Raw genomic sequence first — 23,911 nt, forward strand, 5'->3', positions numbered from 1 at the left:
TGGCACTCTGCTTCAATCTAAGAAATAACACTGCATCTAGACTGAAGAGAGTAAGGAATTCAGTTTAAAACAGAGGTTCTCACATTTTAGGGAGGAGCAGAATCATCCTGAGGGCTTGTTAAAACACTTTCCTGGGCTCTACTTGCACAGATTCTGCCTTAGTGGATCTGGGCTAGAGCCCAAGAATTGCACTTCTAACAAATTTCCAGGTTGATATTGATGCTACTGGTTCTGGGATCACACTTTGAGGACCACTTGTCCAGAAAGAGATGACGAAGTAGGTATAGCTGTTTAGTTCTTGATTAAAGCCTTCACAGAGGAGGGAAAAGGGAACTAACCTGTCAGATTCTACCACATTCAAGACCCTTTGCCAGGTGATTTGAAGTGATTTAGTTTAACCCTTGAAACCACTCTGCAAAGTAGTACTTATTCCTGTTTCCCCTCTCAACATACACATATTCAGAACTTGAATAATTCTCACTTCAAGGACAGCTTTCACTTATAACTCAAAGAGTAATTTGCATATGCCTTTATGAATGTGATTTTACTGAATGTAGTGTGTGTGCACGCGTGCTCTGTTATGTCCAACTCTGCGACCCCATGGACACAGCCCTCTAGGCTCCCCCATCCACAGGATTTTCCAGACAAGAATACTGGAGTGGTTGCAGTTTCCTACTCCAGGGGATCTTCCCCACCCAGGGATTGAACCTGTGTCTCCTGTGGCAGGCGGATTCTTTGCCGCTGAGCCACGTGGGAAACCCTATTTAACGTAGAAGTGAAGTGAAGTGAAGTCGCTGTCGTGTCGGACTCTTTGTGACTCCATGGACTGTAGCCCACCAGGCTCTTTGGTCCATGGGATTTTCCAGGCATGAATACTGGAGTGGGTTGCCATTTCCTTCTCCAGGGGATCTTCCGGACCCAGGGATCGAACCCAGGTCTCCAGCATTGTAGGCAGACGCTTTACCATCTGAGCTACCAGGGAAGCCCATTTAATGTAAAGGATATGTTAAATTCTAAATTATGTATTCATTGTTCTTCTAGTAGATTTATGAGGGACATAAAATGTAGATTCACTTAGTAGTATTGATTATACAGTAGATGGAATTGTTGATACATTATGTTTTCTCATATAAAGCATAAAGTGAATGGGAGCTTTATTTTAACATTAAGTAAAATGCATTTTTAGGTCACAGGAAAAATGGGCCTATGTTAATTTCGTTGATGTTTGTTTTTTCTTTTTTAACGGTGCCAATTGGTTATTGACCAATCCTATTATAGAAACAAAGGGACAGATGTTGAATTTCAGTATAGTTGTTAAAAACAGCCACATTCTTAATATTAAAATCACAATGCTGGTAAGTGTTCTTTGTTAATGTCTTTTTTGAAAGGTCAACTTGTTTTTAGTGGCATTTTCAGTGAAGTTACTTTGTGTTGTTTGACAGATTCGCACAGAATTATTAAGAAAAAAACACAAGTGATCCAAGCAGTTGAATTGAAGGCATCCTGGAAAACCTGCTGTTTGTTGTGAAAATCATCTTTGGTCTTGAAATAAAAGTAAAGCTGGAAAGGAATCTACAAACAAGAACAAAGAGAAGTGTGGGCTCAGACTCTCAGGATCCGGGCTTGGAAATGCCTCAGGTAAACCACACAGGGCAGGGGCAGGGTTTTCTAGTCCTGCTGCTGCCAGGTCTGTAGGTTTTCCGGGTCTTAGTGCGACTCTGTGCTGTTTGTAAAGACATTCTGCTGCTGCTGTCAGCTGGCTTTGAATAGATATCCTTCCTTTACCACAGCTTTGAAATTCAGTGAGCTTGACACATGGAGCAATGTGAACGAAAAATTGGTTAAAAGGTGACAGAAGCGCTGACTTTTATGGGGGCTAAACCAGCTCCCTAGAAATTAATCTGCCACAGAAAGCCCATTTCATTCCCCTGTATCTTCTTGTTTCCCATTGTTCCTCTTCCTTCATGCCCATCGGATTCAATTAGGAGGAAATGGTGAGGGACTGCAATGTCTCTTTCACACACACACACACACCCCTACCCCTATATAATATATATATATATATATACACACACACACACACACACACACATCTCCCAGATACACACACACACACACCCAACCCTATATAATATATATATGTATATATCTCCCCCAGGTAAACACACACACACCCACCCCTATATAATATATATCTGTATATCTCCCAGATACACACACACACACACACATACACATACTTCCCACAAAACAAATCTAAGAGTGACTATTTATGCTATGGTAATTACTGGTTTGAGGCAATCACTGAAAGAATAAATGAACCCTCCTATTCCCCACTCTGCATGTCCAAACGTCCTCCTTTCCCCCTCCAATGGTTAGCTCTTATCCTTTCCCGTTTTGTGCTAGTGAAAAACCTAGAAATAATGAGAGGCCAGGGACTGTAAGGTAGCTTTATGTGGGGCCAGGCAGAACTGTGCCTTGAGCACAGGAAATCAACAACTTGCTGAGATGGTCCAGCAGGCAGTGAAGGAAGAAAGGGGTTTGTGGACCAGTGGCCTCTCTCCACCCCAACCATTAGAGCAAGTGGACTACAGATACCTGTTTCCAGTTCTTTCCCATTCACAGTTTCATTCACTGTTTAGTGAATACTTGAAGTTATGTCCATAAAACACTTACTTTGAACTTGCATCCTACAGGTTGCAGAAGATTAGGAACAAAAGAATGGGGTGGGAAGTTGTTTAGTCACTAAGCTGTGTCTGACTGTTTGCGACGCCGTACATTGTAGCCCTCCAGGCTCCTACATCCATGGGGTTTCCCAGGCAAGGATACTGGAGTGGGTTGCCATTTCCTTCTCCAGGGGATCTTACCGACCCGGGGATTGAATCCACATCTCCTTCATTGGTAGGTGGATTCTTTACAACTGAGCCACCCATCCCTGGGATGGGACATACTCATAAAGAAAAACATGATGAAAAAGTGCATAAAAATGGGTCAGTCAGTGTTAGGTAGAAAGTATATGTATATGAATAGAGAAATATAAGCAAGTAGACTATAATATAAATTTTAAACTTTTGCCAGTAACTTGGAAAATAACAAAAAGGTAAAGAGGGAATTTTTATTCTTTCCCATCTTCTTTCTTTATCCAAGTTAGATTTCAAAGTGAGGACTTTGACTTGTGTGGGCTACTTTTTAGGAGTGTTAGCCTGAACTTCACCCTGGAGTGTTTTGTATAGATACTGAAATGGGAAAGGGGGGATGAAGAAAAAAGAAGGAGCATTAACTCTGGATGCTGAGTCTTTTTATTTTCTCCCTTTCTTATTTTGTCCTAGAAATTGTACCCTTCTTAGGGATCAAGATTAAGGCTACTGAGTTCATGTTCCAGTTACTGGCCTCACTCAGCAGATTTTTTGATATTTGGCTTATCCTATCTCCATCACATTCCTGGAGGCATTTTTGGACTAGAGATGCCCAAATGGTCTTTCAGTTGTTTGGGGAAATAAGATATTGAATTCATTGAGGAGTGTAGAGTGAGACTGTCTTGCTACCTCTGCTGACTCCAGGAAATGGCAGGGGATCCTCTACTTTGTGGAGTTAGAACAGCTAGTGTTGTTAGAGATGGATTTGAAGACATGTTATATAGCTAATAAATAAAAGTACTCATGAGGGTACTATGTGCTGACTCCGGTGCCTAAATAAGCTTTAGTTTTTAGAAATTAGGTACTATTAACCGTTGCCACTCTGTTCCTTTTCCTATGTTTAATGCATCTTAGTGTTATTTTAATGTTAAGCGGAAAAAAAATACAAAATTGTTCTGAAAATAATTACTTGGTAGGTATGGTGGGTGGGTCTTGTATGTAATTGGCCTTGAAGCAGTCATTAACTTTGCAAAATTAAAATCACTCTGTTGTAGCCTAGTGTAAGCGGAATGGATCCGCCTTTTGGGGATGCCTTTCGAAGCCACACCTTTTCAGAACAGACTCTGATGAGCACAGATCTCTTAGCAAACAGTTCAGATCCAGATTTCATGTATGAACTGGTAAGTAACATTTTCTTGGATTCTGCTTTAATCAATTTGGGGTAAAGGTATAGTTTTTTTATTTATAAAGGCCTTTTTAGGCCTTCTTTATAAAAAAGAATGTGATTAGGCCAAACTTAATGCATATTAGTATCAGTCATAGTATTTTGGCAGGATGTATGAAGCCATTGAAAATAGTAGGAGGAAAGATTATCTAAACATTCTTAGATCTAGTTTTTGACAATGAGGGTGAGAAGGCATCTTTTAGCCCAACAGTTAAAAGACTTTTCAGCTAGGATATTTAGGAATGATAACATTGAGCAAGGCATGTACTACAGAGAATGTAAGGCAAAAATAGCAATTCCAAGCAATATCTGAATATACTTATCATTTATTCTTGAGGTAAATAGACACTTAAGAATAATTTAAATTACATGCAATTTAAGCAGCATAGGTATATGAAAACTGGAAAGCTGACACAAGTCTGTTAATTTACTAAAAAAATCGAGTTGTACACTTTGTAGAGGTGAATTTTGTTGTATGTAAACTCTACTTCAGTAAAACTGGTAAAACACACAAAGACACATATGCAAGCAAAAGGAAAAACAAAACAGAAAGACAAATGGAAAAATTGATACAGAACAAAAACAGACTGGAAAACAGAAAATTTCCTCATTTTCTTACTGATCCTCCACCCACCAAACCTTCTCCCTAAAGGTAATTAAGACCAACTGAGTTTTTCTATGCATGTATAATTAATAATAAATTAATATATGAATATTTTAAATTGTATGACATATTAATACAGTATTCTGTAGCTTAACTCTTTCTAACATAACATGGTAAGTGGCCTTTCATCTTAATACATTAGAGCTTACGTATATTCTTGTTAATGGCTGCATAGTCATACTGACATTTTAAAAATTACATCTCTACTCATGAGAAGTACAGTACTAATGAGAGAAGTATTTTATTCCCCAAGCCCAAGAGTTGGTACAGGTTCTTTCCAAAGATTTCATCTTTCTGTGGCTGAGTTTCAGCTCTCTGTGGATTGCTCTTCACTCTGTGTATAAGTTCTGACTTAGGAGGACAGATTCTTCTATGAAGGAAAGGCCTTTATTATTTGCTTTATAAATGAAGCTTGTTTCTAAGAAGAGCTCCAAATCCTTTCTGAGTTAAAGATCAGGAAATGTAGACTTTTTCAGGAAGAGTGTTTGTAGTGAAGTTCAAGAGCCCTTGACCATGCCTAAGTTTCTCAGGGGACATAGTTTCCCTCTTTTTTTTTCCTTGCCCAAGGAAATGATACTATATGGAACGGTAGAGTGACATGTAAGTAGTCTTTATCTTAAAACAGACCAAAGGTTGAGTACTGTTTAGCTGATACATGAAAGTGAGGATATAGGTTATTAATGTTTTCCTTAAATATGGTATGTGATTTTTTTTTTTTTTTTAACCTTTCTCAGGATAGAGAGATGAACTACCAACAGAATCCTAGAGACAACTTCCTTTCTTTGGAGGACTGCAAAGACATTGAAAATCTGGAGTCTTTCACAGATGTCCTAGATAATGAGGGTACTTTAACCTCAAACTGGGAACAGTGGGATACATACTGTGAAGACTTAACGAAGTACACCAAACTAACCAGCTGTGACATCTGGGGAACAAAAGAAGTGGATTACTTGGGTCTTGATGACTTTTCCAGCCCTTACCAAGATGAAGAGGTCATAAGTAAAACTCCAACTCTGGCCCAGCTCAATAGCGAGGACTCGCAGTCTGTTTCTGATTCCCTTTATTACCCTGACTCACTTTTCAGTGTCAAACAAAATCCCTTGGCCTCTTCATTCCCTGGTAAAAAGATCACAAGCAGAGCAGCTGCCCCTGTGTGTTCTTCTAAGACTCTTCAAGCTGAGGTCCCTTTGTCAGACTGTGTCCAAAAAGCAAGTAAACCCACTTCAAGCACACAAATCATGGTGAAGACCAACATGTATCATAATGAGAAAGTGAACTTTCATGTTGAATGTAAAGACTATGTGAAAAAGGCAAAGGTAAAGATCAACCCAGTGCAGCAGAGCCGGCCTCTCTCGAGCCAGGTTCATGCAGATGCAGCAAAGGAAAACACCTGCTACTGTGGTGCAGTAGCCAAGAGAGCAGAGAAAAAAGGGACGGAGCCTCTGCAGGGCCATGCCGCTCCAGCCTTGCCTTTTAAAGAAGCCCAGGAACTACTACTCAGCCCCCTGCCTCAGGAGGGGCCTGGGTCAGTTGCAGCAGGAGAGAGTAGTAGCCTTTCTGCCAGCACATCGGTCTCAGATTCATCCCAGAAAAAAGAAGAGCACAATTATTCCCTTTTTGTCTCTGACAACTTGGGTGAACAGCCAACCAAATGCAGTCCTGAAGAGGATGAGGAGGATGAGGAGGATGTTGATGACGAGGACCACGATGAAGGATTTGGCAGCGAGCACGAACTTTCTGAAAACGAGGAAGAGGAAGAAGAGGAAGAGGATTATGAAGATGACAAGGATGATGACATTAGTGACACTTTCTCTGAACCAGGTATTACATTATTTGGAGGCTTACCAAACTGTTTCCTACTCTCTTGAAATAGAAAGTTTTGCTATGGACTTTCTTTGTCTGAGTTTGGAGATTAAATGACTTAGTATCTTGGCTTGGATATATACTTGTTCTTATCTATTTAAACAGTTTTAAAATAATCATTCTTGCTCATGTGTGGTTCATATGCTGGTTCCTTGAGGGCTGCTTCTTAATTTATCTTATGTTAAGTGACCTCATTTGTCACTCTTTTAGCAGCTGTGCAAAGATGCCAAACTTGATTGGTTTAAAAATATTCCTATTTCTGCCTTTGTCCCTCTGTTAGACTTAAGGTAAGTTTGGAATCCCAAGAATAGTGAATCAAGTGATGATGGTTTGTATTACTCATGCCTAATAACCAACGAAGCCTGTTTAATGAATAATGTAAAAGACAGCTTTTTCTTTGTGTCTGCTGCATCTTTCATTTGCACAGTATTTTTCCATTGAATAAAAATACGTGCTTTAATTTAATGAGCATGAAGGAGTCTGCTCTGTTTATATACAGCACATTATAAATAAAAGGGAAAAAGAAAATGAAACCTGTGGGGAACTGGTTCACTTCAGCATGTACATGGCTCGGCTCTTGTCACGGTTGCAGTTTTTATTTATGAAAATGGTATTTTCAAGTGGCATAGAGTTAAAAATTCACAAAGAGGTGAAGATCTTCACATTTAAATGAAAGTTATTCTTCAAAAATAATGTTAATACCATAACTTCTACATAAAAGACCAAGTTATTAAAAACTTCATGAATTGTCAAAGAGAGCCCTTTTGTTGTTGGAATTTTGGGCAATATAAACATTGATATTTAATCTCCAGAAAGGCTTTTTAGCTATAGCAGGTGCAGCAGTAGCTGTATTGTGGCCAGTGAAGCATATTATTGCTGAGAGACTTTCGTCTTAGTGAAATTTTTCTGTTGCATAAATGCTTAGATTTATGCATTTGATAAAACTAAATTGTTTGACTTGGGTGGAGTTTCAAGTAAGGAAAAGGTACTTTGCTGTGGAGGAACAGGGTTTATGCATTTTCTTTGGTTTTCTTTAGTACTCAGTATAGTCTCGATAAAACCAGTTGTCTTTTCTACTTAGCAAGAAAACTTTTCTCTCAGCCAGTTAATGAATCTGCTTTGAGGTGTTTGAAGGAGAGTTGTCTTTGCAGTTAGTGGTAAGTTATGTAGCTCCCTCCCATGGGGAGACCAGAGTGCTGTTGGTGGTCCTTACAGCCTGACGGATCAGCCCTACTGTTCTGAATCCCGTATTTAGAATTAGGGTAGAAGGGGGGGGAAGGATCGAGACAAGGAGTAATAACTAGGAAATGGAAAGTGTAGAGAAGAAAAATTTCTTTACCAGTTGACACTAAAAGGAATATGTAAATATTCCTTTTAAATATTCCTGAGGGAGTAAATTCTGCCATCACCAGTCAAGGCGGGCAAGGACTATACTGTTTATTCTATTCTGCTTCTGGTTTTAGGTTTGCTTTGCTTTGACTTTTTTTTTTGGATGAGATCTTAGTTCCCTGACCAGGGATGGAACCTGGGCCCTTGACATTGAGAGCATGGAGTCCTAACCACTGGACCACTAGGGAATTCCCACTTTTCTTTGACTTTTAACTCCAGTTTAAGTTCATCCTTGATCTTTTGACTTGGTTTCACCTGGATAAATGTGTTGAGAGATGAGTAGGCCTATGAAGAGAAACCACTTCATAACTTGACTCGCATTTCCGTTTTCTCGGTCTTTTGACTCATAGGGAAAGGCAAGCCTTGTTACAGCTGGTGCTTTTCTGTCCTGCCACGTTCTCTTGCCCTGTTCTGGTAGGAGAACCCTGATTCGTGAGTTTGTTGGTGTTAAGCAGCCAACACCGCTTTAAAACAGAGATGCATTAGCTGGCACTTGGCAAGGTGAAGCCTTCCTCTTGGTGCTGTTTAACAATGGTAAATGTTTGGATGGCATTTAATTCACTCACTTCCAGTTGACCTGAAGTAAAACCTCTTTGGTTAGGATTACTTGGACGCTTCTCACAAATGTCAACAAGTGAAATGCTTTAACCTCAAATCAATGATATTTTGTGGTATTTTGGGGATTTATTCACATTTGCTAATGAAAATTTCCCTTCTTGGAAAAAAGAGCTAAACAGGCTACTTTAAGAATACAAATGTGAATTGGTGAGAGGCAAGAAGAAATTCTTTGAAGCAGAAAAGTGGGATGGTTATAGTTTCTTGAGAGTTTTAGAGTGGGTTGATCAGTTTAATTTGCAGCAGACAGTGTACAAAGGCCCTTTTGTGATGACTGGCTCCCTTGATGCTGTTTCTTGGCGGTTGGCTACAACAGTGCCTGAGTCTACAAAGCCCCAGGAAAGGTGTAAAATGGAGTTTCAGTCCCTGCTCTGGACTTGCTCCCAAGTTTTAATACAGCCTGTTCTGAGGACAGGCAACAACTGTTTGGGGTCATGGAATTACATGGTTGTAAGGCTAAGATTTAGGTCCCCAGAATGAGAGTTTAGTTTGTAATTCCTACTAAACATTTTCATGATTGGCTTTACCAGCTTAATGGCAGTAACCTGCACTAATCAAAGGTGTGTGATCAGACTTTTAGGCGTCTGTGTCACCTTTTTGACTACCTTTTGGTAATTGTGTCAGGAAGGAATGAATTAGATCAATATGGTGATCCATCAAATGAAAAGAAAACAGAAAAGTCTCCATGGGAAATGTACATTTGTACATTAAACAAATCACTGATTTGTTTAAAAAAACAGTGGGGTGTGTATCTGTCTTGTGTTAGACGCTATGTGTACTAATTGTTGGCTGTGCAGAGGTCAGCAGAATTGGCAGGACTCTTGTCTTCGTGTAGCTTGAGGTTTAGTGGGCCTGTGTGCAGCTGGGGTCTCTTGGTCTGCTGCTCTTCTGTGCGCTGTGACTTGCGAGAGAGGCGAGATGAGCGCTTCTTAAAATTTCTTTGACCACAGAGCTCACTTGGGATTGAGGGCATAGTTTACAGCAATAGTGTTCTTATGAACACACTTGGAGAAATATTTAATCATCTTAAATGCAAGACCAGTGTTCTGGGAATATATTGAATAACTTTTCTGCATGCTACTTGATCACAGTAGTCTTTTAATTGAAAGACTTTAACAAATCCTTTGTGTGTGTATTTATGTGTGCGCACATGTTATTGTGAATTTATGGTATATACTTTAGAAAATTTTAGGTTAAAGAAGATGGATACCGTTAAACACTGTTTTGGAAAAGGCTGGACATATGAATTAAGCAAAACTGATAACTAATTTGGATAGGAGAGGAGAAGTCCATATCCTAATGACTGTTTGGATTTAGCATGGAATATATATGGGGAAAAATTCTATGCAGACCATTCAACTGGATAGATACAGGAAAGTAGGAAGCCACATTGGAGCTGGAGTCATGGGGCCTGAGCCAGTCCCAGCTTTGCCAAATCACTTAAACCTCCATGAGCATGTTTGTGTAAATAGGGTTAATAACCTCTTCCTACCAGGTTCTTAGAAGCATCAGATGAAATACCTGTGAGTACTCACAAAATATGTGAGTACATTCATTAAATGAGAGAGACAGTGTTTTGCCAGAAATCTAGGCCACCTGAGGAACATATCAAATAAAGTGTCGGGGGGGATGGGTTGCCTGAGAAAGTTACATGTGAAAGTGTTTCCTTTATACTTTGGGCTGCTGCTACTGCTAAGTCACTTCAGTTGTGTCCGACTCTGTGCGACCCCATAGACGACAGCCCACCAGGCTTCCCCGTCCCTGGGATTCTCCAGGCAAGAACACTTAAATGTGGGACGCCAGTTCTTGACACTGATGGGAGTGTTTCAGTTGGTGCACCTGCCTGTGTTGAGGTATAGTCAAAGCTATGGTTTTTCCAGTAGTCATGTATGGATGTGAGAGCTGTACCAAAAAGAAGGCTGAGTGCCAAAGAATTGATGTTTTCAAATTGTGGTGCTAGAGAAGACTTGAGAGTCCCTTGAACTGCAAGGAGATCAAACCAGTCAATCCCAGAGGGAACTAACCCTGAATATTCATTGGAAGGACTGTTGCTGCAGCTCTAATACTTTGGCCACCTGATGGTGAAGAGTCGACTTGTTGAAAAAGACCCTGATGCTGAGAAAGATTGAAGACAAAAGGAGAAGAGGGTAGCAGAGGATGAGATGGTTAGATAGCATCACCGACTCAGTGGACATGGATTTGAACTAACTCCGGGAGACAGTGGAGGACAGAGGAGTGTGGTGTGCTACATACGGTCCATGAGGTCGCAGAGTCAGATGTGACTTAGCGAACAACAACATCTTCTGTGCACAGCCCATTTGTACTTTTAAGATGGACATGCTCTGAGGGTATTTTAGTTTTACAGATCATCCTGTATTGGGTCAAGCCAGTAGTTCCAGTGGCCCAGAATTTTTTTTGAAACTTCCTATTAGTAGGGAAGATAGGTTCTTAAAAAGTGAAGTAAATTCAAATCGCTTCTGATAAAATATTAGTTAGAATAGGCATATGTTTTTATTTGAATAGCCTGTGTGAGAACTGTCATTCTTGTACTTTTACAAAAAGGATAGTGTGGGAAGTAGGAAGAAAACCACTGCTGCCTTACAGAATTCTGCCTGGTAGGTTACCATCCGAGAAATGAAACAGCTTTCTGTCTGGAAATGTTTCAAATACATAAAGACATCAAAAAAATTGTATAGTCTCTAAGTACCATAATTAACTAATGGTAGAGACTGCATTTCCTTTTCTAAAAGTTGAAACATAGTTGATTCATGCAGTGTTGCATTAGTCTCTGGTATGCAGCTAAGTGACTGAGTTATGTACACATAAAATCTTTTTCATATTCTTTTCACTATTTTTGCTATTATAGGATATTGTAGATAGTCCCCTACTATGCAGTAGTATCTTTTGTTTATATATAGTAGTTTCTGTCCACAGATCCCAAACTCTTAATTTATTCCTCCCCCCACTTTCCTCTTTGGTAATCAGGTTTATTTTCTATGTCCGTGAGTCTGTTTTAAGCTGAAACTCCAGTACTTTGGGCACCTCACGCAAAGAGTTGACTCATTGGAAAAGACTCTGATGCTGGGAGGGATTGGGGGCAGGAGGAGAAGGGGACGACAGAGGATGAGATGGCTGGATGGCCATCACTGACTCGATGGACGCGAGTCTCAGTGAACTCTGGGAGTTGGTGATGGACAGGGAGGCCTGGCGTGCTGCGATTCATGGGGTCGCAAAGAGTCAGACACGACTGAGCGACTGAACTGCACTGAACTGAACTGAGTCTGTTTTGTAAAATAAGTTCATTTGTATCATATTTTAGATTCCACATATAAGTGATATCATGGTATTTATTTTTCTTTGTATGACTTCACTTAATATGATAATCTCTACTTCTGTCCATGTTGTTGCAAATGGCACGGTTTTGTTCTTTTTTATGGCTGAGTGGTATTGTATCTTCTTTACCCATTCAACGGTTGATGGGCATTTAGGTTGCTTCCAAGTCTTGGCTATTATAAATAGTGCTGCTGTGAACATTGTGGTGCGTGTATCTTTTTGAACTCGAGTTTTCTTTGGATATATGCCCGGGAGTGGAACCGCTGAATCCTGTGGCAACTCTCTTTTTAGTTTTTGAAGGATCCTTCATACTGTTTTCCATAGTGCCTCTACCAACTTACATTCCCGTCAACATGCACATCCTCTCCAGCATTTATTGCTTGTGGACTTTTTAATGACGGCCATTCTGACTGGTGAGAGGTGTTACCCATTGTGGTTTTGATCTGTTTCTTTGACAATTAGCAATATTGAGCATCTTTTTCATGTGCCTATTGGCTATCTGTATGTCTTCTTTGGGGAAATGTGCATTTAGGTCTCTGCCCATTTTTAGATTGGGTTGTCTTCCTGTAGCTGGATTTCATTATTCTCTCAATCTTATGTGATGATACAAAAAAAGTGTCGTGTACTAACCAAAGAGAAACCTAAGAAAGATACACAGTGTAGTTATTTCTGTTTATTAATCTCTGAATATTTTATGAGTTAGAAATATCTATATTAAATGTCATTTTTACAGATTTTATTATCTGACATGCTAATGATGTTTTCAGGTGAAATGTGTCAAGTAGTAAATAGAAGGAATCTTTTTGTTTTTCTTGCTTAGTTTATTAAAATTTGTGAAACTTAAGAAGTATTGGGGGTGGGCTTTTTCTTTTTTTTAAGGCTATGAAAATGATTCTGTGGAAGACTTGAAGGAGATGACTTCAGTTACCTCTCGGAAGAGAGGTAAAAGAAGGTACTTCTGGGAGTACAGTGAGCAACTCACACCATCACAGCAAGAGAGGATGCTGAGGCCATCTGAATGGAACCGAGAGACCTTGCCAAGTAACATGTATCAGAAAAACGGCTTACACCATGGTGAGAGGGGATTTTGATCATACGTGTTGTGTGTCCCTCCCTTCCTTCCTTCCTTTCCTTCTTTTTTCTTTCTTTATTTCTTCTTATTTTTAAAATATAGTCGACGTTCAACATTACGTTATTGTAGTTTCAGGTATATTACGTAGTGACGTTTGCGTGCACCATGCACACCACAAGGGGTTCCCTTGTGTCTCAGCTGGTGGAGAATCTGCCTGCAATGTGGGAGATCAGGGTTAGATCCCTGGGTTGGGGAGATCCCCTGGAGAACAGAAAGGCTACCCACTCCAGTATTCTGGCCTGGAGAATTCCATGGACTATACTGGGGTTGCAGAGTCAGACACGACTGAGTCGCTTTCAGTTCATTTCATGATCACCATGATAAGTCTTAGTAACCATCTGTCCCTAATATTTTAAGTCACTTTCAAATAGAGATAGTAAATCACAATACTTAATCATTAAACATTATGTATAGGTTCAACCCCTCCTAACAAATGGGAGAGTAGAGCAATAGAGCTTCTGTATTTGCTATGATTGCTCTTCATTAGTGAATAGCTTTTTTCAGTTTTAACAGCCATCACCTAAACAAGGAGGAAAGCTTGCGTAAAAATGATTTCTAGTTACTTCTTAGTCTACCTGTCCTACCCAGGAAATGACCAGGAGCCTGCTGATTGCTGACCTGTTGCAGCTGCTGTTAGCAATAAAGAAGGATTGAGGAGGAAGAGAATGGGCTCCGGCACCTCTGTCTTTCATTCTTATCCAGTCTCCAGGCCTAAATGTAAACAGGGAGATAGGAATCAAAATTGTGGTGGGAGAAGAGAGAATGGAAATGAAAAGAAAGAAAGAATAATTGTGGAGAGAAGGAATGGAGTAGGAAAAACTAAACAGTAGGAATCAGGAGAAGCTGATAGTCTTAGGCCAGATTTAGACTATGAACCCAAGAGGATGTAATTGAGTAGAATTTCTTGTGCACAGATTTTATTTTTACCTCAATCCAAAGTCTGTACTGAGAAGGTGGAGGGCACTAGTAGGTCTGAAGCTCAGTAAACAGTTTAGTAGTCGCTCCTGCTACAGATTTAAGTTGCTAAGCGTTTGTGACACAGATGTTGTATCAGAAGTATATTTGTACCTCATTTTCCCTTTCCATAGCACTATCTTTCAGTGAATGAAAGACCTGGTTTTTGACTTGGGATCAGTTTTCTGCCAGAAATGAAAAGACAGGTCCAATAAACAGGTCCAGGTAGCATGTAATGAGTTCTAGGAAAGTTGTTCAGGGTATTGCCATCAGAGAACAGAGCCGTCCCTCTTGCCTGCAGTGGTAGGGAAGGTCTTTCTGAGTCTTGGGTACTGTGGTTTATCAAACTGACTGAAGACAGAGTTTCTGAAAAGGCAGTCCTTATTTGCTGGACTTTTGAGTTCAACACAGGAATATATATGTCTGACATATTTTCAGTCATAGCAGTATAAACGTCTTGGTTTGGGTAAAATTTCCACATTTGTTCCTGACCATATACTATATCCGAGCCCTGATTTTTATGTGCAGATGAGCTTGCACCATAGTCCTGAGGTTTGATTATTACTTCCATGCAGGGACGGGAAGCCTGGTGGGCTGCCGTCTTTGGGGTCACACAGAGTCGGACACGACTGAAGCGATGCAGCAGTAGCAGCAGATAATTAAGAATCTGTCATAGTGGGGCTGCAAACCTTAAGATGGAGAAGGGCTGGGAAAAGGATAGAGTTGTGCCATATTACCTCCATTTCTTGCTGTCACAAGGTGGGAAGAAGAGGAGTCCAGCCCTCCTTCCGTAGATTGTTCATATGCTGAAAAAGAAAAGGGAAGAGAGAGATGGATTTTTTAAATGTCTATAGAAAATGTATCTCTTGTTAAATAAAATGATCTCACTTAAACTTATTTTAAATCATCTATAGGAAAATATGCAGTCAAGAAGTCTCGGAGAACAGATGTGGAAGACCTGACTCCAAACCCTAAAAAACTGCTCCAGATAGGCAACGAACTGCGGAAGCTGAATAAAGTGATTAGTGATCTGACTCCAGTCAGTGAGCTTCCCCTAACAGCCCGGCCACGGTCACGGAAGGAGAAGAATAAGCTGGCTTCCAGGTACATGGCAGCCATGCCCACTCATGTAGTGAAGGAGCTGAGGTTAGACTTCAGTGAGCTTTCATACAGGAGATGCCTGCGGCCAGTGTTTCAGAAATACCCTTTTATAAATAGAACACTGAGAGTATTATAATTTTTCCTTTGAAAATAAATGATGGTACTTATGCTTCATGGAATAAGTTTTTAAAGGGGAGAAGTGAATGAACTCAAGGGCCTTATATTGTAGTATAAAAATGAAAAATTTTATCATAGCTTTATTTTTTGTTTGTTTTGCAACAAGTCAGGGTTTTTTTTAATTGAGTATAATTTACTTGTCTTCCCTTTTAGTGTATTCTTCTGTGAGTTTTGTGGTTACAATTATGTAACCACAACCATAATCAAGATACTGAATGTTGTTATCACCTTAAAAATTTTCCTTTGCCTCTTTGTAAAAGTGAACTCCTTCTCTCACCCTGACTCCTCCCAACCACCAATCTGTTTTCTGTTCCTACAGTTGTGCCTTTTCTAGAATACAGATGAAATCATTCTGTGCATCCTTTGAGTCTGGCTTTGATTTCGCACAGGATGAATTTGAGATTCATCCATTTGTGTGGACTAACAGTTTGATACTCTTTATTGATGGTAATAGTCCTTTGAAGTGATATATTAATACTCCAGTGTATCTGTTCACCAGGTGAAGGATAGTTGAGTAGTTTCTAATTTTTGGCGGTTACAAATAAAGTCACCATAAACATTTCCTTGAGTTTCTCAGGTGGCTTAGTGGTAAAGAATCTGTCTGCTGGTGCAGGAGATGGGGGTTCGATCCCTAGGTTGGCAAGATCCCCAGGAGGAGGAAATGACAACCTATTCTGGTATTCTTGCCTGAAAAATCCCATGGACAGAGGAGCCTGGCGGGCTGCAGTCCATGGGGTCTCAAAGAGTTGGACACAACAGAGCAGCTGAGCGCGCACACACACACACACACACACACACTTACAGGTGTGTATGTGAACATAAGTTTTCATTTCTCTTGGGTAAATACCTAGTGTGTTTAACTTTATAAGAAAATGCCAAAGTAGCTGTTTCCAAAGTAATGAAGTAAATTTAAAAAATATTTACTATTTTCCAAAGTAACTGTATGTACTGTTCTACATTCCCTCAAGCAACATATGAGGGTTCCACTTACTTCACATTTTTTACAACACTTGATTGTCACTTTCTGTTTATTTTGGTATATTAGCCATAGCTTTATTTTTTGAATGGTGAAATTTTAAGAAATAAGTTTAGATAAATGATTATATTGTATGTTTTGGGTAATTGAGGCCCTTGATGTAAACATCAGTAGACAGTGATTTTTTTGGTTGCTATTAGAAAATGACAGTAGCAAAAAGCATATTCTGAATGTTCACTTTAAAAAAACAAGTGAAGTAATTGCTCCTTCCTTTCTCAGGGCTTGTCGGTTAAAGAAAAAAGCACAGTATGAAGCTAATAAAGTGAAATTATGGGGCCTCAACACAGAATATGGTAAGCCTACGCTTACACGAATTTGATTAATTTCCATCTACCTTGCTGACTGCTCTCTTTTTATCATTTTTGGTTTTGTTTCTTGCTTTCCCTGTATTCTGCCCAGCTTTCGGCCAGCCGCTTTGATTTAATGCTTTGTCTTTGGTAGCACTGGGTGTTGGTCGCTGCCTCGGGCTTTCTTTTGTTACGGAGCTCAGGCTCTAGGTGCGCGGGCTTCTGTACTTGCAGCCTGTGGGCTCCGCAGTTGAGACTCGCAGCCTCCAGATCTTGGGCTCAGTACTTTTGCACGGCCTTTAGTTGCCCTGTGGCATATGGAATCTCCCTGGACCAGAGATCAAACCTGTACTGCCCGTACTAGCAGGTAGATTCTTGTCTACTGTACCTCCAGGGAAGTCCAGGCCAGCCTCTGTTTTTTGTTCATCCATTCAGTAAGCTATTCTCTTATTTATTCATGTTCTTCTCTTAGTGTCTATCTGTGGCTCCCCAAGCCATATCTCCTCTTGTGACCATGGTAAACTCTGACTTCAATTTTACAGTTGTGTGCGAAGTTAGCCAGTTTTATTGACTAATGTATATTTTAACCTTTGAATGGATAGTTTGGAAATGTGTTTTACAAATGTGATTGCTCATTAGAATCATCTGTGTGTACATATTAAACTACAGATTTCTAGACTTCTCCCCAGGTTCTCTGAACTATAATCTATGCAAGTAGAACCCCCAAATCCATATTTTTAATGTTACCCCAGATTACTCTTACACAGCCATTCTAGTACTTATTTGGGATCCGTTGGTTTAGATCAGTGCTTCCTGATCTTTCACATCCTGGCACATGCAGAAAGGTGTCATCTCTAAGGTATCCTGGAGTATAACGGAGTAGGCTGCTCATGGGAGGAGGTCCCTGTGGGTTGAAAATGAAAGTGAAAATCGTTCAGTTGTGTCCAACTCTTTGCAACCCCATGGACTATATAGTCCATGGAATTCTCCAGGCCAGAATACTGGAGTGGGTAGCTGTTCCCTTCTCCAGGGGATCTTCCAAACCCAGGGATCGAACCCAGGTCTCCTGCATTGCAGGCGGATTATTTACCAGCTGAGCCACCAGGGAAAGCGAATCATTATCTCACACGTTTGGAACCCTTTTATAGTGAACTAGAGGGTGGGGAAGCTCTGCTTTTGATCTTCCATAATAAGGACCACCCCTCCCTCCCCCTTTCTTGGTTACTCTTCCTTATGCCTCGTGTCATAAGAGCTCATATGTTCCTTTGCCTCTAAAATTGTCTTCTTCACTGTCAGTTAGCTGTTGGGCTAAGCTGTATCTGAAAGTGGAACAGTGGCTAAATGATTGATTATTATTTGTTTCCAGAGATTTTCTTAACTCCAGCATGATTTGATGTCTGGCACATAAGTGTTCAGTAAGTGTTGTGCATGCGTGTGTGCTGTCACTAAGTCGTGCCCAGCTCTTTGTGATTCCACATACTGTAACCCCCCAGGCTCCTCTGTCCTTGGGATTCTCCAGGCAAGAATACTGGAGTGGGTTGCCATTTCCTTCTCTAGGAGACCCTCCTGACCGAGGGGTTGAACCTGGGTCTCCTGCCTTGGCGGAGAAGGCAGTGGCACCGCACTCCAGTACTCTTGCCTGGAAAATCCCATGGATGGAGGAGCCTAGAAGGCTGCAGTCCATGGGGTCGCTGAGGGTTGGACATGACTGAGCGACTTCACTTTCATTTTTCACTTACATGCATTGGAGAAGGAAATGGCAACCCACTCCAGTGTTCTTGCCTGGAGAATCCCAGGGACGGGGGAGCCTGGTGGGCTTCTGTCTATGGGGTCGCACAGAGTCGGACATGACTGAAGCAACTTAGCAGCAGCAGCAGCAAAATCACTACAGCTGGTGAATGCAGCCATGAAATTAAAAGATGCTTACTCGTTGGAAGAAAAGTTAGACCAACTTAGACAGCATGTGAAAAAGCAGAGACATTACTTTGCCAACAAAGGTCCATCTAGTCAAGGCTATGGTTTTTCCAGTAGTCATGTATGGATGTGAGAGTTGAACTATAAAGAAAGCTGAGCACCAAAGAATTGATGCTTTTGAACTGTAGTGTTGGAGAAGACTCTTGAGAGTCCCTTGGACTGCAAGGAGATCGAACCAGTCCATCCTAAAGGAAATCAGTCCTGAATGTTCATTGGAAGAACTGATGCTGAAGCTGAAACTTCAATACTTTGGCCACCTGATGTGAAGAACTGACTCATTGGAAAAGACCCTGATGCTGGGAAAGATTGAAGGCAGGAGGAGAAGGGGACAACAGAGGATGAGATGGTTGGATGGCATCACCAACTCAATGGACATGAGTTTGAGTAAGCTCCGGGAGTTGGTGATGGACAGGGAGGCCTGGCGTGCTGCAGTCCATGGGGGTCACAAAGAGTCAGACACGACTGAGCAACTGAACTTAACTGAAGTATATATATATAATGATTGCAATGTCACGGGCATTCATATTTCATTTTATAATAGAACCCAGTTGACTCACAATGCAGGGAGATGTGGTTGGTCACTGGAACCCTTCTGGGTCTCTTTTTCTCTGGATGCATGTAGGCATATAACTGTATGTTGTTCAGTTAATAAATTTATCCATAATCATACACATCTGTATGGCCATATATTTTTGTGCTTGTATATATGTATGTGTGAGCACAAGCACATATTTTCTGTGTTCTGGGGTGGGGAACAATTGGGAAATTGGTTAAGAGCCAGGAATATGTATATTTCTGAATGTATTCCTCTGTTTCAAATTGAGTTTTTGATGGCCTTTAATTTTTATTATTCCCAAAGCTAACTTAAAGCCTGTAGATATTTTCATGTAGGAAAAAAACTTATCTCTAGGTGTATTTTCTTCTCAATTAGTCAGCACAGAGGAAAAGGACCTTCTCATTCATTTCTGTCTTCCACATCTGTCTTACAAGCTTCTCTTTTCCAGTGTTGAGAAGTGCAACCTTGACTTGGTTTAGAAGACATGTCAGAAGCAATGTAGTAGTTGCTACTTCTGTGTATTTTGCCACATGTATATATTTTTTATAATTAAATTTATTTATTTTTAATTGAAGGATAATTGCTTTACAGTACTGTGTTGGTTTCTGCCAGATTGCATGGGGTTTGCAGGTTCTTCCCATGGAACATGCATACATCTCTCAAGGGCATGGTGCCCTTGATTCCTCTACATATCTGCGAGTCACTGTTACTGCTTTGTGGAACACTTTTATCCATTACCTATTGACCCAATGGTTTCTAAAATCAGTGACATTGGAAACAAATTTTGGGACTTGGGAACCATAGGGCTGCCAACTTTATATTTTGCCACATGAGGACATTAAAAAGAATATCATCTACAATTACTGTCATTTCATACAGGGAAGAATATTTTAGTGTTAGAAAATTACGACAGGCATACTCTCAGACTAAAGTTAGGTTTATGAAAAATGTACTGTATTGTCCTTGCCTATTTTAATTTGTCATCAACTAGCACTGTTCCAAGGACTGGCTTCAGGGCCCACAACTGTGGTCCTCATCCTGTCCTATGCTGCCAAACCTCCTCCTCCTCTTGATTCCTTCTACCAAGGCTCACAGGAACTCTGTGAGCTCTGTGAGTCAAATGTAGATTTGTTGACTCAGAATGAGATGTAAAGCTATGAAGAGGACAGGACCTTCATCCTGATTAACATAGTTTATCCCCAGACAAGCTATGTAAGGTTACAATTTTGGAAGATTCCTGGATGATCATGAACTCAGAACAGGAGGGATCTCTTAAGAGACTTCGGGCTTCCCTGGTGGCTCAGACAGTAAAGAATCTGCCTGCATGCAGGAGACCCAGGTTCTATCTCTGGGTTGGGAAGACCCCCTGGAGAAGGGAATGGCTACCCTCTTCAGTATTCTTGCCTGGAGAATTCCATGGACAGAGCAGCCTGGCGGGCCACAGTTCATGGAGTCATGAAACAGTCTGACACAACTGAGCGACTGACTGACCTAGAAATTTAAGGTTGGTCCTCACTTTCTGAGCCAGATGCTTTTATCTCCTCACCTAGAAGTTTTTGACGGTAGAACCCTTCACCTCTGCCCCGCCTGCCCCCAGTGTTCTGGAATGGACACTGCCCAGGTTGGGAAGAGCTGTTCTGCTGTTTCAGTTTTTAGTGCTCTTCTCACTTTTAAACAGTGAGCTGATTTGCTTTACCTATTGAGGATGGGGAAGCTTTTTGCTTCTCATCAGTCCAGCCTGCATGTAAATGTCCTTATTTATATTTGAGTTAATGGTTTCTCTCTTGTTTATTTGAGAAACAAGCGTAAATTTCTTGTTTCATGTGGTTTAGGGAGTCAGCTGTGCTTTCCTTGTTTAGTGACACATTTTTTAATATATTGTCCCTGCATGTAGTTTTAAATTACTTCCCCTCCCCCTGCCAGTTATTTCTGATTTCCCTCTTCAGTATTAGTCTAGATTGGTTTCTTGTAAGTTTTACAAGATAAGGAATAACAAATCATTGATTTCAAAGCAGTGTCTGAAGTAGGAGAGATTTACTTCAGACCATAGGACTTTCATGTGTTGAAACTGGAGGTGTGTTCCCCCCAAACACCCTGCAACTTTATCGAGGTATAACTAAAGTAAAATAACTCCACGTATTTAAAGAGGGTTATATGGTTACTTTGGACATATGTACATATGTATGAAATCAGTCAGGATAGTGAACATTTTGATCACCTCCAAAAGTTTCCTAGTGCCCCTTGGTAAGCTAGTCCTCGCTCTCTTCCTATCTCTGAGTAACCACAATCTGCTTTCTGTCACTATAAATGAGTGTACATTTTCTAAAATTTTATACTAATGGAATCCTGCCATACATTCTTCTCTTTTGCCTGGCTACTTTCATTCTGCATATTTATGTAAACATTTCTCCATCTATATCAATAGTTAAATGGTTTTCTTTGCTGAGTAGTATTCCATTGTATTAGATATACTGCAGTTTGTTTATCCATTCATGTGTTGGTGAAAATTGTTTGCTATTGCTGTAACTGCTATAGACATATGTCTATAGAGCTGCTATGAATATTCCTGTGGAGGTGTTTGGGTGGACATATGTTTTAATCTCTCTTGGTTAAATATCTGTGAATAACTTTATAAAAAACTGCCAAGCTGTTTTCCAAAGTGGCTGTACCATTTTACATTCTCAAAAACAGTATAGGTGGGTTCTAGTTGGTCCATATTCTTGCTAACACTTGGTAAGGTCAGTCTTCTTACTTTTAACCAACCTGATAGATATGTGGCAGTATATCATTTAATTTGTATTTCATTAATTTATGATGTTGAACATCTTTGCTTATTGGCTGTTTATATATTTTGTTTGTGTGTATGTGGGTGAAGTGTCTTTTAAAATATTTTGCCATTTAAAAATTTTGTCTTCTAAAAGTTCTTTATTGTAGACACAGGTTCTTTACCTGACATATATGTTGAAAATATTTTATACTAATCTTTGGATTGCCTTTTTGTTTTCTCACTGACATCTTCCAAAGAGCAAAAATTTTTAATTTTGATGAAGTCTGATATGTTAGTCTTTCATTTTATATTTTTGTGTGTTCTAATTAGAAAGTTTGCCAACTTCAAAACTGTATTTTTGTGTATATTTTCTCCTAGGATTTATATAGTTTTAGATTTTACAGTTTTTTTTAATCCCCACAAACAAATACCCAGTTGATCAAGCACCATTCTTTGAAAGGACTTCCTTTTTCCATTGATTTTTTTTTTCACCTTCGTTAAATCAGTTAATCCTATATGTATGGATCTACCTCTGGACTCTGTATTCTGTTCCATTGAGCTGTTTGTCTATCTTTATGTGAATATGCAGTATCTTAATGTAGTTTTATAGTAGATCATAAAAGTCTTGGTAATGTTCGTGCTTGTTGGTCTTCCAGTTTTGTTCTCTTCTTTCAAAGTTGTTTTGGCTCTTCTAGGTCCTTTGCATGACCATTATCAATTTTGGAGCCAGTTTATCACTTTTTATAAAAGAAGTCTCCTGAAATTTTGATTGGAATTGCTTTAATCTGTAGATCAATTTGGAGAGAATTATCATCTTAACAAAATGGAGGCTTCCAATCCATGAACTTAGGATCTCTTTCCATCTGGTTGTCTTCTTTAATTTCTCTCTGACTTGTTTTATAGTTTTCAATGTACAGTGCTTGAACATCTTTTGTTAGATTTATTCCTGAATATTTTATATTTTTGATGTTATTGTAAATGGACTCATTATTGAAATTTCAAATTCTTTGTTGCTAATATGTAAAATGAAACTTTGTTTTATACCCTTTTTAACATCTATTTTTTGGCTGCTCCGGGTCTTCATTGCTGTGCCTGGCTTTTCTCTAGTTGTGGGCGGGGGCTGCTCTTGGTCGCGTGCGCGGGCTTCTCACTGCACTGGCCCCTCTTGGAGACCACGGTTCTGGCCACTCGGGTTTCAGTAGTCGCAGAATGTGGCTCAGTAGTCGTGGCCCTTGTGCTTAGTTGCTCTGAGGCATATGGGTCATCCTGGACCAGGGATCAAACGCATGTACCCTGCATTGACAGGCACGTTCTTAACCACTGGGCCACCAAAGAATTCCGTGTATTACTCCTGCCGTATTTTCTTGCTAAATTTATTAGTTCCAGTAGTAGGTGTGTAGATGCCCTGGAATATTCTATGTAAGTAGTTGTCACCTGCAAATAGAAATGGCTTTATTTACTACTTTTGATTTCTGTGCCTTTTAATTCTGTTCTTTGCCTTATTGCAATGTTTCGGACATTTGAATAGAAGTGGTGACCACCTTGTTTGCAGGGGAAACTTTGACTTTTAAGTTGATGTTGGCTGTAGGTTTTTTGGTAGTTGAGATGCCCTCAATTGTTTTAAGTTTCCTTGTTTTCCTAGTTTCGTTTTTCATGAATAGATAGGGAATACTGTCATTTCTTTTATTTTTAAATTGCATTTATTGGAGCAATCATTGTTCTCCTTTATTCTGGTAATATATCACATATTCCCCTGTTAATACGGTGAATGATATTAACTAATTTTTTATTAAACCAACCTCGCATTCTTAGAATAAACTGTATTTGGTTATGATGTATTTTACTTTTTACTTAGAGTGTATTGCAAATATTTTGCAGGATTCTAGTCAAATATTTTGCAGGATTCTAGTCTGATATTTGGAGAAGGCAATGGCACCCCACTCCAGTACTCTTGCCTGGAGAGTCCCATGGACAGAGGAGCCT

General features: G+C 39.9%; 1 protein-coding gene across 5 annotated transcripts in view; it reads left to right on the forward strand.

Annotated features, from left to right (window-relative positions):
* The window catches only part of CREBRF (CREB3 regulatory factor), a 61,520-nt gene that overhangs the window by 22,310 nt on the left and 15,299 nt on the right, over positions 1 to 23,911 (forward strand). For 4 of the 5 annotated variants that reach the window (XM_055555051.1, XM_055555052.1, XM_055555049.1 and 1 more), the window contains exons 2-7: positions 1,443 to 1,638; positions 3,911 to 4,036; positions 5,479 to 6,565; positions 12,824 to 13,018; positions 14,945 to 15,134; positions 16,564 to 16,637. In XM_055555051.1, the coding sequence (XP_055411026.1) occupies positions 1,630 to 1,638; positions 3,911 to 4,036; positions 5,479 to 6,565; positions 12,824 to 13,018; positions 14,945 to 15,134; positions 16,564 to 16,637 (1,681 nt within the window). In that variant the 5' untranslated portion in view covers positions 1,443 to 1,629. The remainder of the gene's footprint in view (positions 1 to 1,442; positions 1,639 to 3,910; positions 4,037 to 5,478; positions 6,566 to 12,823; positions 13,019 to 14,944; positions 15,135 to 16,563; positions 16,638 to 23,911) is intronic. The other variant, XM_055555053.1, reaches the window with a different exon arrangement.

Source organism: Bubalus kerabau, chromosome 18 (assembly GCF_029407905.1).
Source record: "Bubalus kerabau isolate K-KA32 ecotype Philippines breed swamp buffalo chromosome 18, PCC_UOA_SB_1v2, whole genome shotgun sequence".
Classification (NCBI taxonomy): Eukaryota; Metazoa; Chordata; class Mammalia; order Artiodactyla; family Bovidae; genus Bubalus; species Bubalus kerabau.